Source organism: Carica papaya, chromosome 7 (genome assembly GCF_054855325.1).
Source record: "Carica papaya isolate Zhongbai chromosome 7, ASM5485532v1, whole genome shotgun sequence".
Lineage (NCBI taxonomy): Eukaryota > Viridiplantae > Streptophyta > Magnoliopsida > Brassicales > Caricaceae > Carica > Carica papaya.
In genome coordinates, this window is record NC_142315.1 from 10095916 (window position 1) to 10110541 (window position 14626).

General features: G+C 35.3%; 2 protein-coding genes across 3 annotated transcripts; one reads left to right on the forward strand and one right to left on the reverse strand.

The window, feature by feature from the left end:
* Positions 1-46: 46 nt before the first annotated feature.
* Positions 47-12258, forward strand: LOC110809270 (Leucine-rich receptor-like protein kinase family protein). Of its 2 annotated transcripts, XM_088207022.1 has the most exons (28): positions 47-192; positions 434-562; positions 1088-1226; positions 1351-1422; positions 1610-1681; positions 1804-1875; positions 1971-2042; positions 4717-4788; positions 4903-4974; positions 5079-5150; positions 5236-5304; positions 5401-5472; positions 6241-6312; positions 6572-6643; positions 6977-7048; positions 7123-7194; positions 7277-7348; positions 7770-7841; positions 7917-7988; positions 8057-8128; positions 8210-8281; positions 8787-8855; positions 8950-9021; positions 9110-9183; positions 9634-9762; positions 10134-10478; positions 10877-11247; positions 11439-12258. In XM_088207022.1, exons 2-28 carry the CDS (start codon positions 487-489, stop codon positions 11823-11825), a joined length of 2955 nt encoding a protein of 984 aa, XP_088063148.1. In that variant the 5' UTR covers positions 47-192; positions 434-486; the 3' UTR covers positions 11826-12258. The 2 variants fall into 2 exon arrangements, with proteins under 2 accessions (XP_088063148.1, XP_088063149.1); XM_088207023.1 differs by lacking the exons at positions 47-192; positions 8787-8855 and having other exon boundaries at positions 199-562.
* A 204-nt stretch (positions 12259-12462) lies between these two features.
* Positions 12463-14414, reverse strand: AGL33 (AGAMOUS-like 33). Its single transcript, XM_022035026.2, has 9 exons — positions 14189-14414; positions 14017-14076; positions 13879-13897; positions 13493-13560; positions 13379-13394; positions 13221-13282; positions 13042-13138; positions 12897-12949; positions 12463-12757 (listed from the first exon to the last, which is right to left on the reverse strand). Exons 1-9 carry the CDS (start codon positions 14371-14373, stop codon positions 12709-12711), a joined length of 609 nt encoding a protein of 202 aa, XP_021890718.1. The 5' UTR covers positions 14374-14414; the 3' UTR covers positions 12463-12708.
* Positions 14415-14626: the final 212 nt, after the last annotated feature.

Consider the following 14626-nt stretch of genomic DNA (forward strand, 5'->3'; position numbering starts at 1 on the left):
TATTATAATTTTTAAAAAAATAAAAGAAAGAGAACATAAAAATGAAAATGGGGCGATGGGCATTCTGGATATGGAAGAGGAGAGAGGGAAACCTGTCAACTCTGCAACAAAACCAAAGAGAAAAGGACCCATTAAAGACTGAAAATTGAAAGGAGGGTGAGTTGTAGAGTTGCAGACTTCTGCCACATACAGGTTTTTAACTTTTGCCTCCTCAATAATTCTCTCTCTCCCTTCTTCTCTGTCTTTCGACCCAGAACGATGTGATTGAACCAACTATACCAGACCTGGCTAATCTTCTTCTCCTTCTTTATCAAAATAAACACCAACAAATATATTTTCTTTTTTCTCAACTCTCTATTGACTGGTTCTTCTCTGCAACTCAACCACCTCTCTCTATATTCTCACTTGTTTTCACAATCCTGGTTATTTTCAGTGGCTTCTTTGACATGTGAGGTTCTGGCTGGGAACTCTTGCAATTCCCCACTTATGGCATTATCTTTTCACTTCTTCCTTTTTCTCCTGCTTCTCTCTTTCAGTCTTGGCTCCATGGAATCCGACGACGGTGAGTCTTGGTCTTCTTGGAAACATGAGTGAAGAGAAAAACAATGTAAACCACCACAGTTTTACTTGCTTTTCTTCAGGAAGCATCATCTTTTTTCGCTTGCTTTCCTCCAAAAAAAAAAAAAAACTTTTATGGCACCTCATTCGCGCGCTCCGTTTTTTTTTTTTTTTTGATTTCCAGGAAAAGAAAAACTCTTACTTGTCATGCTAATGATCTCTTGATATGACAACACTGGGAGTCTTTCTCTTCTAAAAAACAATTAAATATCCATCACTTTCTTTGAAGGGTTCCTCTTGCTTAAACTCTAATTATATCTTTGTTGATCCCATATACTCTGTTATATCATTTTCTTTGGAGGTTTTTGTGTTCAATTTTTATAGTTAGGACTTTCATCCAGTGGGTGTTGAGTTTTTAGTTAAAAAAAGAAAAGTTTGGTTTAAAGCTTCATCTTTAATGGAGGATAGCTTCATCATATATACAGGGACTAACACGGTAGTTTTATATGTACATGATAACATATTGAAGGAGCAACATTATTGGAGGTAAAGAAGTCGTTTAAGGATGTGGACAACGTTTTATATGAGTGGACGGACACGCCATCATCAGATTATTGTGTTTGGAGGGGCGTCACTTGTGATAATGTCACCTTCAATGTCATTGCACTGTAAGACATCTTCTGTTTCATGGACTCATAGTTATCATTCTTGATTCCGCTCTATAGTTCTGTAGGTTGTCGTTTCCAAGTTGATGATCTTTCTTCCTGTTTATTTTGTTTTCTCTTCTTGTAGTAATCTCTCAGGTCTAAATCTTGATGGGGAAATCTCACCTGCCATTGGAGATCTCAAAAGCCTGATCTCTATGTAAACTTCCAAGTTTTACCCTTTTTGTTGTATATATTTCTATTTTTATTCACCTATGCTGCTGATTATTTTGGTGAAAAAATGGAAGAAATTTCTTCAGCTGTAAAAAAAATGGAGCCAGAGCTTATAGCGGATAATGTGGACATATTTCACTTAATTCTGATTATTCATACTTGTTTTTTGTCAGTGATCTCAGGGGAAATCTTCTATCTGGGCAGATTCCAGACGAGATTGGGGACTGTTCTTCCTTGCAAAGCTTGTAAGAAGCTTTTAAGTTCTCCAAAACACTCAACTTTACTGCCATGCTTTCTCCTTCAAAGTACCTCTATGCTGTTTAATGTTTATCAGTCTGGTTTAACGTTAAGTTATTTATGTTGTTAGGGACTTGTCATTTAATGAGCTATATGGAGATATCCCATTCTCCATTTCAAAGTTGAAAGAACTGGAATATCTGTAAGTCAAGCACATCTATCTGTATTTGTTTGCTCAAATAGCCGCTTCAGATGATTCATTGCAAACTTTTGTACTCCATTCATTTTGCTTCCCAGGATTCTGAAAAACAATCAGTTGATTGGACCAATTCCATCTACTTTATCTCAGATTCCAAATTTAAAAATTCTGTAAGTTATTTTTTCCCTAGCTATTTGTTAAAGAGAGTATGTAACTGAGTCAAAGGGTATTAGGATAAAATACACTCTATCTAATTAATGTGATTCATAAATTATTTCCTTTTCTATTCTAGAAAATTTGTATATATAAGACTGTGATATTCAATAAAAAAAATGCATTAACTATTCTTGACATGGTATTACAGTATAGATTAAGAAACTCTAAACTCTTTACAAAGTCTACTCAGTGTTCATTGCCGAAATAATGAAACTCTAGAAGGCAACCTTCATTGCTGTCTCCCTCCTTCACCAAAACAGTTGGCCACCACATACCAATAACCAGCCACAAAAACCAGCCTTCGTTATCGGTCCACCAGCTTAGCCGTGCCTCAGCCACCTGTCCTGGTTCCTCCATCTGCATCTCCATGTTTTGTCTGCACTGCACAGCTGCCAGTCCCTTGTGCGTTTGTCCAGCTGCAAGAACCACACACCTGCACCAGTTGTGCATCCAGACCCCTTTGACATGTGCCCGTCTCTCCATCCAACTACCAGCACCGTGCGCCTACCAAACTCTCTATCTTGCGCTCCTATCTGGCTAACCAAGCAGCAACCACGTACCTAGATTGTCTTACAATGCACACCTCTATCCAGGCTGCCAAGTCCTGTGCCGCTGCCTTCCTACTTAACGACTCCTGGTGGTGGTTCTGTTAAGAACACACAATAGTGCTATATATTGGTAGCATCTTTCCTTAACCTTTTATGTGGCTCTAATTGTTCTACAACTCGTAAAACATGTTGGAAGTTGCATCTCAAACTATAGGAATGAATTCCCACACGGGAAACTCTACCTTAAACAATAGCGAAATTCAGCTAATTTAGGTTCTTTATTGTTCTATCGAGAAGGACTACTTGAGTTGGTCACAATTAATTCGCATTACTCTTAAGGGAAAATGAAAGCTCCGTCACCTCTTAGGCACTGGACCAAAACTAGGTTATCTGTTTTTTGACATGTAGGATGAGGAAGATTCGATGATCATGGCATGATTGTGGAACTCTCCGTTGCCAGAGATAAGTAAAATAATTTTGTCCATTCCTACAGCCAAAGAAGTGTGGGATGCAATGAGGAAACTTGTTCTAGAGTTAAAGATGCAGCCCAGATTTATAACTTGAACGTAGAGACATTGTCCACAAAGTAAAAGAACAAGTCAATCACTTGATATTCTAACATGCTAAGATTGGTGACAAGAATTGGGTCAATACCAGTCTTACTATTGACTGCAGTAAGGATGTAGCTCACCCCAAACAATTTGTGGATAAAGATCAGCCTTACCAGTTTCTGACACGACTCAACTAAGCATTTGATCAAGTAAGGGTTGGAATCTTAAGGATGAAATACTATTGTTAAGTGAGGTAATTGCTATTGTATTGGCAAAAGAGAGTAGGAGAGGGATTATGTTAGAATCCTGATCGATTAATTGAGGAAACTTGTTCTAGAGTTAAAGATGCAGCCCAGATTTATAACTTGAACGTAGAGACATTGTCCACAAAGTAAAAGAACAAGTCAATCACTTGATATTCTAACATGCTAAGATTGGTGACAAGAATTGGGTCAATACCAGTCTTACTATTGACTGCAGTAAGGATGTAGCTCACCCCAAACAATTTGTGGATAAAGATCAGCCTTACCAGTTTCTGACACGACTCAACTAAGCATTTGATCAAGTAAGGGTTGGAATCTTAAGGATGAAATACTATTGTTAAGTGAGGTAATTGCTATTGTATTGGCAAAAGAGAGTAGGAGAGGGATTATGTTAGAATCCTGATCGATTAATTGCTCAGTGCTGATGTCCAAAGGCCCTAAGTCACACCAACAGGTAAAGGAACTAAGTCAGGCTAAAACTTTAGAGTCTAGTGATGATAATAGGGATAATCTCTGATGTACTTTTTGCAAGAAGTCCAGACATACCAAAAATAAATGTTGGAAACTCCATGACAAGCCAATATCTCAAGTAAGGAGGGGGTTTACAAGAACACTTCATAAAAGTCCTATAGACAGGCCCATGTGACCCATCAAAAAGAGCAAGACAAAACTACTGATCTCATTGAATTCAAGACTGGGATAAAATGATAGGGAAGCTGATTAGAGGACCTTGAGAAACTCAAAAGTACAAGTTTGATGTAATACTCTTGTGTACTTTCCTACTTATGTGGTCTTAATGCTCGAACATATTGTTTGAAAACTCATAGATAGTGGACTTTGGGCCACCTATCATATGACCAATACATCTAAATACTTTCATGTTTATGTGTCGCGTTTCATACTTATATCCCATGTTCCAAATACTTTCATACATGCCAACCAGTTCAGGGCTTGCAGATATATGCTAGATTGAGTAATTCAGCATTCCAAACTATCATTGGCAAGTTGGGGATGAATAATTTCTATTCTCCAGCTTGAAGGGAGAGTGTTAAAAAGAGTATGTAATTAAGTTAATGGGGATCAAGGTAAACTATACTCTATTTAATTAATGTAATTAATGGTCTATTTTTGTTTTCTATTCTACAAAATTTGAATTTAAGGTGGTGATATTCAATAAAAAACACATCAACCATTCTTGACATTATTTTATCTTCTCACATCTTAATAATCCAAGACAAAGCTATTCTTTTCTGTACAATGCTTCAGGGACCTTGCTCAGAATAAACTGAGTGGAGAAATACCAAGGCTTATATACTGGAATGAAGTTTTGCAGTATCTGTGAGTGTGTAAATGTTTTTGTGATGTTTAAGTTAGTCTTTTTATCCAACTGCTTTGTTATTTTCTCTCAACATATGCTTATATCTGAAATATCAACCTATGGATCTTGGACAGTGGTTTGCGGGGGAACAATTTAGTAGGCACGCTTTCTCCAGATATGTGCCAGCTGACTGGTTTATGGTACTTGTAAGTATTTTGTTGTTCAAGCTAATACTGCAGTAGCTTCTTCCAGGTGTCCCAACATATAAAGTCTCTGCCAGTGTAACTGGGTTTTTTCCTATCATTTTCAGTGATGTGAGAAACAACAGTTTGACTGGAAGCATTCCTCAAAATATAGGCAACTGCACTGCCTTCCAGGTCTTGTATGTGCCTATCTTCCTCATCATGGGCGGTCTTATCTTCTTGGAATAGTTAACTTGTTTAATACAACTACTGTTCAACTTGTAGGGATTTGTCCTACAACCAGCTAACTGGAGAAATTCCATTCAACATTGGATTTCTGCAAATAGCAACATTGTATGTGCATCTATTTTTGTCTTTGATTTTGGTTCTTAATTTAAGAAGCAATTACAAATTTATTGAGGCACAAGAATTTTTTGTCATGCTTACTAGATCCTTGCAAGGTAATCAGCTTTCAGGGAAGATCCCATCTGTGATTGGTCTCATGCAGGCACTTGCAGTGTTGTAAGTGCTTCCAATTACCTTCCAAATGCATTTTCCCAACTAATTTATCGGAAGCACCTTCTTTTAAGAATTTATGATTTTTTCTTTTTGGTTAGGGAAACTATGTGTTTTGGCACTAACTGGAACTGGTTCATAAGTTCGAAAAATTAAAATTTAATCCTAACATTCTGAACAAACTTCAAAATTCAGTGCAGTGGACTGAGATACTAAAGTCATTTTCACAATACAAATATGTTCTTTTCTCAAGAGACGACTCATGGACAACACTAATAAAGATCCAAAATCTTGAAGAAAATTGAAGAATTTTGACTAAAATTTGAGAGGGTTTAGAAAAAGACAATTGAAGAACTTTGACAAACCAAACTTTCTCTCTAACTTTTGTCATGATTTTTTCATTTTCTTCTAGACTTTTGTGTTTTATTTTTTTTGAAGGAGTTTGTATTGTGTCTTTTCAGAAAAAAAAGTGAGTTTTACCTCCAATTGTAGTTTGCAATTAGTTTATTAGATTGAGCAGAAATTCATGCATTTTTTTAATTAACACATACATCAATCATGACAACCTCCTAATGTGGACACGTGGGATGCACAAATCGACTCAAACCTTTAATGTCTTATAAAGGGAGGCAATTATAATTTGAAAACCTTTTATAAAAGGAAGTGTAATCTTTTTCAAATTAATAGGCTTGATTCTACTTACAACAAAACTCACAAACTTCTTTTTTCCCCTTGTATTCATATTATTTTGGTGTCTCATTTGTTCCAATATAGGGATTTAAGCTGTAACATGCTTAGTGGGCCTATTCCTCCCATCCTTGGAAATTTAACTTACACAGAGAAATTGTAAGTATGTGCTTTGCCATTGTAACTGTTTTATATCCATTGTATCTGAATTTAAGTTCTGTAATATTAAAGACCAATTTTTTTCTGTTGGTTGCATGCCGCCATAAAATGCTTAATCACAAGCCTTAATCTGCTGCATACTGTAGAGCAATTATGAACATCCTTTAGTTCTTTCTTCAATGCTTATTATCTGCTTTCAAAAAGATTTATTTATTTTTATGCTATAATTTAATAGATAAACTATGATTTGCTGATGTAGGTATTTACATGGTAATAAGCTGACAGGACCTATTCCCCCAGAGCTTGGAAATATGACGAAGCTTCACTACCTGTACGATCACTACCTTATCTTGCTTGTACCCATACTACAATACTGCTGGCATTTCTTTTCGTAACAGTGTTGTTGTGTTGTGTCGAACCTAGAGTATGATAATAGCGGCCCTTGGCGCAGCATGCATCTTATGCTTCTAATTTACCATGTATTTTCTTATATTGCATCATCATTTTAGTTGAGCAGGCTTATCAACATGGTTCTCGCTTTTTTGTGTACTTAGATTTTATAATTTGATTAGCATATGAAGAAATGTTTGTTACATTCATTGGTGGCATCTATCAATTGTAATTGTGTATGGAGATAAATAACCACTCTCAAAAAAACTGGCAGGGAACTGAATGATAATCACCTGACAGGGAGAATCCCACCAGAGCTGGGGAAGCTGACTGAACTCTTTGATCTGTATGTTCTATTCTCTGACTTGACCTAGTTTCAGAGGTTTCCACGTATTTTAGTCTAATTCCATGTACTTTTAGAAATGTTGCTAACAACCTCCTTGAAGGACCTATACCTGACAATCTTAGTTCATGTGCAAATCTTAACAGCCTGTAAGTATTTAGTCTCAGCCTTCTAATCTTTATAATGTCGTTTTGCCCCAAGGTGGTTCTAATATACTTGATTTAATGCCAGCAATGTACATGGGAACAAGCTGAATGGAACAATACCTCGTGCATTCCAAAGGCTAGAGAGCATGACTTATCTGTAAGTTTCGCCTTGTTCTATTATAATTATGGGAAAGGATATTGAGATTCATTGATTTTTTTTCTTTAACTGATTGAGCTCATGCTATCTCTTTTATTTATTCTTTTTGGTAGGCGAGTCATATATTCTACATCCTTTTTCTTTTAATGAAGAAGACATATCCTATGCCCTCTCGGTTCTATTTGCTTAAGGATTTAAGGACTACGTCCCCATTATATTTAAATATTCACTCATCGATAAGTAATCCTAGTTTGTTGTCAGTCCTTGCTTTGCCAATGCATTCAATGCTTTATGGATTATATATATTAAGGGGCATGAGCATGTTTTTGTCCTTAATTCACCCATAATTCCCCAACCGTATCATGTCTGGTGTTTCCAATTGTTTTGATGGCTCTTTTTTTTTTTCTCATCACCTTGCCAGGAATCTTTCCTCCAACAACATTGGGGGCCTTATTCCAGTTGAGCTATCTCGTATTGGTAATTTGGATACTTTGTAAGTACCTTGAGCTTGTGGACTATTTTCATAAATTTATTCATTTATTTCAGTTATTAATTTTTTCTCCTGAAGGGACATTTCCAATAACAAAATCAATGGCTCTATTCCTTCTTCTCTTGGTGATTTGGAACACCTTCTAAAACTGTAAGTCCTACCAAAAAGTAATTACCCACAAAAGATTTCTTGTCTCTAACTTGCACAATTTATTTCAGGAATTTAAGCCAAAATCACTTAACAGGATTTATTCCAGCAGATTTTGGGAATCTAAGAAGCGTTATGGAGATGTAAGAAAGTCATAGTTGCTATAGTAGATAATCTGTCTTACTTTTTCATCCGTTCTGATGCTTAACCTATATGCCTTGTAGAGATCTTTCAAATAATCATCTCTCAGGCTTGATTCCTCAGGAACTTAGTCAACTTCAGAACATGTTCTCATTGTAAGTTGTTTTTGCTAAAGGTATACTCGCTGTAAGTTATAATATGTGATTATATGAATCAACGTTACAAGTGGTGGAGTATACCAGTCTATATGGTTTTTGTTTGGATGTATTTTGGAACTTTAGCTTTATATCAGTCATACTGTTGATGGTACTGATGGCCTTAACAAATGTTTGAGGACCATAGAAAGACACTCCTTAGCTTGAGTAAGAACGTGTGCTGGATCCAGTTGTGATTGACAATTATCGTGATCACTCAGAGAGCAGCTGTGAGTGGTTTCAGCACATGAAATTTGGTTGTACTTATTAAAGAAAATTATTTATGGGTGTTCTTTAGTTTTTTCTTTGTACCTATTTTTTTGGGGTGGGGAGGAAGTTCATAGACCAAATGGCCTTAAAACTCGGGTTTATGATTCTCAAATTTGGCTCCTTTAAGAAATGTTTCTCAAACTTGATATGCCTTTATATTTCTCAATAGTATTATCTTTGGTGCAAAATAATGCAGGAGGCTCGAGAATAATAACTTATCAGGGGACCTGACATCTCTAATCAACTGTCTTACTCTTGTTGTCTTGTGGGTCCCCTATCCCTAATCTGCTTTCTTGTTTTCTGTCAAAGATGCATAATCACAATGATTCACATTAACACCACAATCTTATTGTATGCAGAAATGTATCTTATAATAACTTTTCTGGAGATATTCCTACGAGCAATAACTTTTCAAGATTTTCACCTGACAGGTAAACCTAATAAGTCTGACGACATTTTTGATATATACTAATTTGCTTTCTTGGCTTATTCGTGATTGATGTAACACTGTCTTCTCAGCTTCATTGGTAACCCTGGTCTTTGTGGTTACTGGCATACTTCTCCATGCCATGAGTCTCATCCAACGGAACGAGGTAGGGATCCCCTTGAACTGGAACTGTATGTTTATCTCATCTGATTGCATCACGAAGCTCCCGAACAGCCTGCATTTTTCTCACCATGAACTGCATGAGACTGTTGAAAACTACTGTTAGACACCAGATCTCATGATAAGCCAATTACTCCTAATGTTATTATTTAACTTTCCATTGTCCACTATTTTGTCATCAAGTCATGCAAAGTAGAACATCAATCTCCCATCAACCTTTCATGATTCAGTCATTTGCTATTGTGCATTTGTAACTCCTTTGGGGTTCGTTTTACATGCTAAGTTGTATGTGAGGGCTCTTTTGTATTAGTTTGCTTTTGATAATTGGCTGCTGAACTAATTAATTAAGATACATATTTGTGTTTTTGTTGCTTATTTTAATACTTAACAAATGAACTACTATTTTTAAGCTTGCTTCTTTTTGTTGTATGTGCAGTTACGATTTCTAAAGCAGCTATTCTCGGGATCGCTCTTGGTGCCCTTGTAATTCTTCTCATGATCTTGGTGGCAGTTTGTCGACCCCAAAGCCCTGCACCATTTCCAGATGGATCACTTGACAAACCAGGTTGTCATATATTCTTTTCAGGAAGTAATCCATGCATGCAAATTACCTCTTCTTGACATGAGTTGTATACTAGTTGATTATGAGTAGAATTTGGTTGCGTGATTGAATGACTTCAAAACTTTTTTATTGAATTGAGTTATTCAATCAATAGTATTCTGGATCATTGAATTGTTGTGAAGAGCTATGATTCTATAGTTCATCCCACTAATTTCAATTCTTCAGTAATCCTAACTTACAAAGAAAACCTGAGGCTAGATTTGGTGAGTGCGGTCAACCTGTTACAAGAAATTGGTTTTATGTGATTCTTGGCATCTTCATTGTTTTTCATCCAGAAAAATGCCTGTTACTAACTTGGTGCTTGTTAATAACAGTTATATACTCAACACCGAAATTGGTGATCCTTCATATGAACATGGCTCTTCATGTGTACGAGGATATCATGAGGATGACAGAGAATTTGAATGAGAAGTATATTATTGGTTATGGTGCATCAAGCACGGTGTATAAATGCGTGCTTAAAAATTGCAAACCAGTTGCAATCAAGAGACTGTACTCGTATCCACAGTGCAAGAAAGAATTTGAGACAGAGCTTGAAACAGTTGGGAGCATCAAACATCGAAATCTTGTGAGCCTCCAAGGATATTCTCTTTCGCACTCTGGGAACCTGCTCTTCTATGATTATATGGAAAATGGAAGCCTATGGGACCACCTTCATGGTAAGTTAGAGCATATTCTTAAATGATGTTTGTTTTTGAGAAACTCTTTCTTCCAAAAGAGCATGTTGTAGGAACTTCAATAATGATTTAGCTAATAAGTACTTGTATAATTAGAGCAATGAGGTTGGTCGAATCACAAGAACTCTTTTGACTTTTAGAGAATGAGCGTTGAGGTTGTTAATCATACACATGCTATATTTGGTGAATGCTGTTTATTTAAATCTTTATTTATGAATCAAATCCACTTTACATGCGTGTTACGACCTATGATAAAGAAAAAGCTCAACTGTGGGACACTTGTGTTGAGGTTGTCATTCATACACGTGCTATATTTGGTAAATGTCGTTTATTTGAATCTTGTTTATTTATGAATCAAATCCACCTTCCGTGCATGTTAGGACCTATGATAAAGAAAAAGCTCGACTGGGACACTCGTCTTAAGATAGCGCTTGGAGCAGCACAAGGGCTAGCATATCTGCACCATGATTGTAGTCCCCGTATCATTCACAGGGATGTCAAGTCATCTAACATTCTGCTAGATAAGGATTTTGAGGCTCATCTCACTGACTTTGGTATTGCCAAAAGCTTATGCGTCTCAAAATCTCATACCTCAACTTATTTAATGGGCACCATTGGTTATATAGACCCTGAGTATGCCCGCACTTCACGTCTCACTGAGAAGTCCGATGTCTATAGCTATGGAATTGTGCTCCTTGAGTTGCTTACTGGGCGGAAAGCAGTTGATAACGAGTCTAATCTCCATCATCTGGTTGGTCTTCTGTCTTCCTCATTTACCATTGTGTGTGATTACTACAATACCAGTAACTTACATTTCATGTCAAGCTAAGAATTAAATTAGTTTTGTATTCATCTTCTCCTTGCATTTAAGTTTTAGATTCCCATATGTTCAAAATCAAAACTATGTAATTAAACTGATTGATTCTTTTCCTCTTGTATCAGATATTGTCCAAGACTGCCAACAACGCAGTGATGGAAACTGTTGATCCTGAGATTACAGCCACTTGTAAGGATCTTGGAGCAGTAAAGAAGGTTTTTCAGCTTGCCCTTCTTTGCGCCAAAAGACAGCCATCAGATCGGCCAACTATGCACGAAGTAACACGAGTCCTTGGCAGCCTCACACCATCAACTTCACCTCCAAAGCTGCAGCCAATTACCTCGACTCAACGCGCATCAATCTTAACTGGTAATAAGATGCCTTGCTATGTGGATGAGTATGCAAATCTAAAGACTCCACACCTGGTAAATGTTCCCTCCATGAGCACTTCAGATGCTCAGCTCTTTTTGAAATTTGGGGAGGTAATATCTCAAAATAGTGAAGTGAAGTGATAAAAATTATCCATTAAAACACAAAGCAAAAACCAGAGAAATAGAGAGAGAGAATCAAGGGATGGTGTACAAATTAAGATTCTATATCAATTATTGTAGCTTAGAGAGAGATAAAATTTTAAAAAGTAAGAAAAAAGAAGATTGGACTAGCTTTTGTTAGACAGCTTTGAAATGTAGCCGAGGCAGAGCTGAAGCAGTGCAGAAAATCATGAATGAATATATATGTATGTATGTAATCTATATATGTTATGAAAGTCAGGATGGTATTTACTGGCATAGTTTGTGGGGACCAGAGAGGTGTCTGGCCAAGTGGGGCTAACTGAGCTGCATTATGTGTGTGATCAGCAATAATGCTCTGAGGAACCCTTGTCTCCATGTTGAAAGTTCCAAGTAGATTGCCTGCTGTCCTTTAATTTCAACTTTCAAGTCCAAATATTTTCTCTTTTCCTTTTTAAAATTTTGAAGATTCTGCACGGTTTTAAGACTACTACAGGTTTTAAAATTTAAATTTTGATACTTTTTTTGGTTGTATAAATTTTAAATATAGATTTGATGTTTTTCGCTTAGTGGGTATTGTAAAGTTGTGTTTGATTCACATTTTTCTAGCTCAGTAGGCTCGTTCCCTATAAATTTTAAGTTGGTGAAATATGGTTCTTTCAATTCATTAGCTTTTGAGTAAAATGGAAGACTACAGGCTGAACTACCACTGGATCTCAAAATCTCAACAATCACATCCTTCTAATTACATATGTTTCTTCATTAGTTAATTACTGATATATAAAGTATTTATAAAGCAGAATGGAATTCCTAATTGAAACTTTTAAAAGAGAGTTGCAGTTCTTAATTTAAACAAGAACAATGTAAAAGAGCCATCATGATAGTTCTAGTTCTTGTCTCCAAAGGTCCCATGTGCCAAGTTTACAGCTCCTGGCCTGTTTCAATCAAAAAATCAAATGATCAACTTTCATATATTCAGAATATTTTACAGTGAAAACAACCAAAGTAAACACTAATTATAAAATTAAGAGGAAAAAAATAAAGGCCAGCAACAGGGTTACATGCAAGGCTCACCCGGAGCTGGCATTGATTACTCGTTCCATTTGATACTTCCCCAGGAGTCGGTTCTTAAAAGATCACAAAATTCATTGTCATCACATGGTATTCTTTTTTTTATATTTTATGTAAACAATTACAAGCAAATTATATATATATATACCTTCTTCTTTTGTATCCTCTCAAGAGATGTAATCAGGTGTTCCTTCATGCTTTTGATTTGGTTCAAATCCTGAACGTTTCTTGGATTTTTAAAATCCCTGAATAAACAAGAAAATGAATATTAAAAAATAAATAAATAAATTTTTTACTTTTACTAAATAAATTTAAATTATTTCATACTCCAGTGCTTTTCTCCTCTCGTCAAGCCTGTTCTTCATCTCCTCCAACTGAGCCTCCTGCACCTGTAAAATAAATTAAACGACCGGTTGTTATTTATATATTACCAAGGCAAAGAAGTTTTCAGATATCTTTTTTCAAACTCCAAGGCCCATGCCTACCTTGACAGTATCATCCCTGAAATTCAAAAACAAAAAACAGTTTAGGTTTTAGGAACATATATAAAATATATTGCTGCTGAGATGAAAATTATGGGAAAGAATAAGGCTATATACCCGTCTGCAGAGAAACTTCTTACATCCACCTCAGCTTCCACATTTTTCTGGAAAATCTTTTTCAGCAACTTTCAAAAAGAAGAGAAAAAAAAAAAAGAAAAAAGAAAATTGTATGAAACATATAAAAACCTAATCAACATTTCTCTGCTACACATATTAATATAAATTAAAAATTATATTTATTATTAATATAAATTAGAAAAAAATAATTTAATTTTTTAATTCAATTATTTTAATGTATAAAACGTCACACACACACACACACACGTAGTTTTCGTATTATTTTGTGCCGTCTTATAAAATTTATAGATATTGTAATTAAGCAAGCAAACAAAAAAAAAAAAAGGCAAGCAAGAAAGAACCATTCAATAATAGCAGGCTTTTACCTTATTAGTAGACTCCCTCCTAAATACACAGAACAAAAAATATATAGAGAGAATTAGTGTATAAATATATGTAAAAAGAAATATTTTTTAACCCAAAAAAAAAAAAAAAAAAGAAATTGTTTCCATGGGTAGCAGCACCTTTCTTCAAGATCACGGGCACTTGTTTTCTCCATCTTCTCCACAAAGTAGCCGAGATCCCTGTAATGTACATATTGATAGATATATATATATATATATATATATATAAAAGATTAGAGAAAATGATGAATGAAAAAATAAATAAAAATTACAAAGAAAATAAGAAGATTACTTGTCATGAGCAAAATAAGTGACGGGTTTGTCAGATGGAGAGAACATGACGAGAGCTAAATCAATATCGCAGATAACAGAAAACTCCTTTGCCTTGTTCAGAATTCCTTTTTTCCTCTTTGAGAATTTTGCATGTCTTTCCTTCAGTGTTTCCAACCTCTTTATCACTAATTTCCTCTTCCCCATCCTTCCCTCTTCTTTTTTTGTTTCCTCAATGCTTCTAACCTTTTATTTTATAAGCATAAACTTACCATTAGAATTGCATATTCTTGTGAATTATTTTTTTAATAAACAAAAAAAAAAATATTATTTGTCTTCTTAGTTTTATTTTTTATTTATTTTTACAAAATTTAACGTAAAATAATTCGTATAATATTAAGAATTTTGAATTTAAATCGAAAAATTCGCCGTACCATATAAATTATTATTATTATTTTTT

Excerpts from the sequence above, each read along its gene's own strand:
- AGL33 (XM_022035026.2), bottom strand. The coding sequence starts at position 14,373 with ATGGGGAAGAGGAAATTAGTGATAAAGAGGTTGGAAACACTGAAGGAA. Across the intron at positions 13,139-13,220 it reads GAGAGGAGAAAAGCACTGGA|GGATTTTAAAAATCCAAGAA; the intron begins GTATGAAATAAT and ends TTGTTTATTCAG. Across the intron at positions 12,758-12,896 it reads GTAATCAATGCCAGCTCCGG|GCCAGGAGCTGTAAACTTGG; the intron begins GTGAGCCTTGCA and ends TGATTGAAACAG.
- LOC110809270 (XM_088207022.1), top strand. The coding sequence starts at position 487 with ATGGCATTATCTTTTCACTTCTTCCTTTTTCTCCTGCTTCTCTCTTTC. Across the intron at positions 7,349-7,769 it reads CTAGAGAGCATGACTTATCT|GAATCTTTCCTCCAACAACA; the intron begins GTAAGTTTCGCC and ends TCACCTTGCCAG. Across the intron at positions 10,479-10,876 it reads CCTATGGGACCACCTTCATG|GACCTATGATAAAGAAAAAG; the intron begins GTAAGTTAGAGC and ends CGTGCATGTTAG.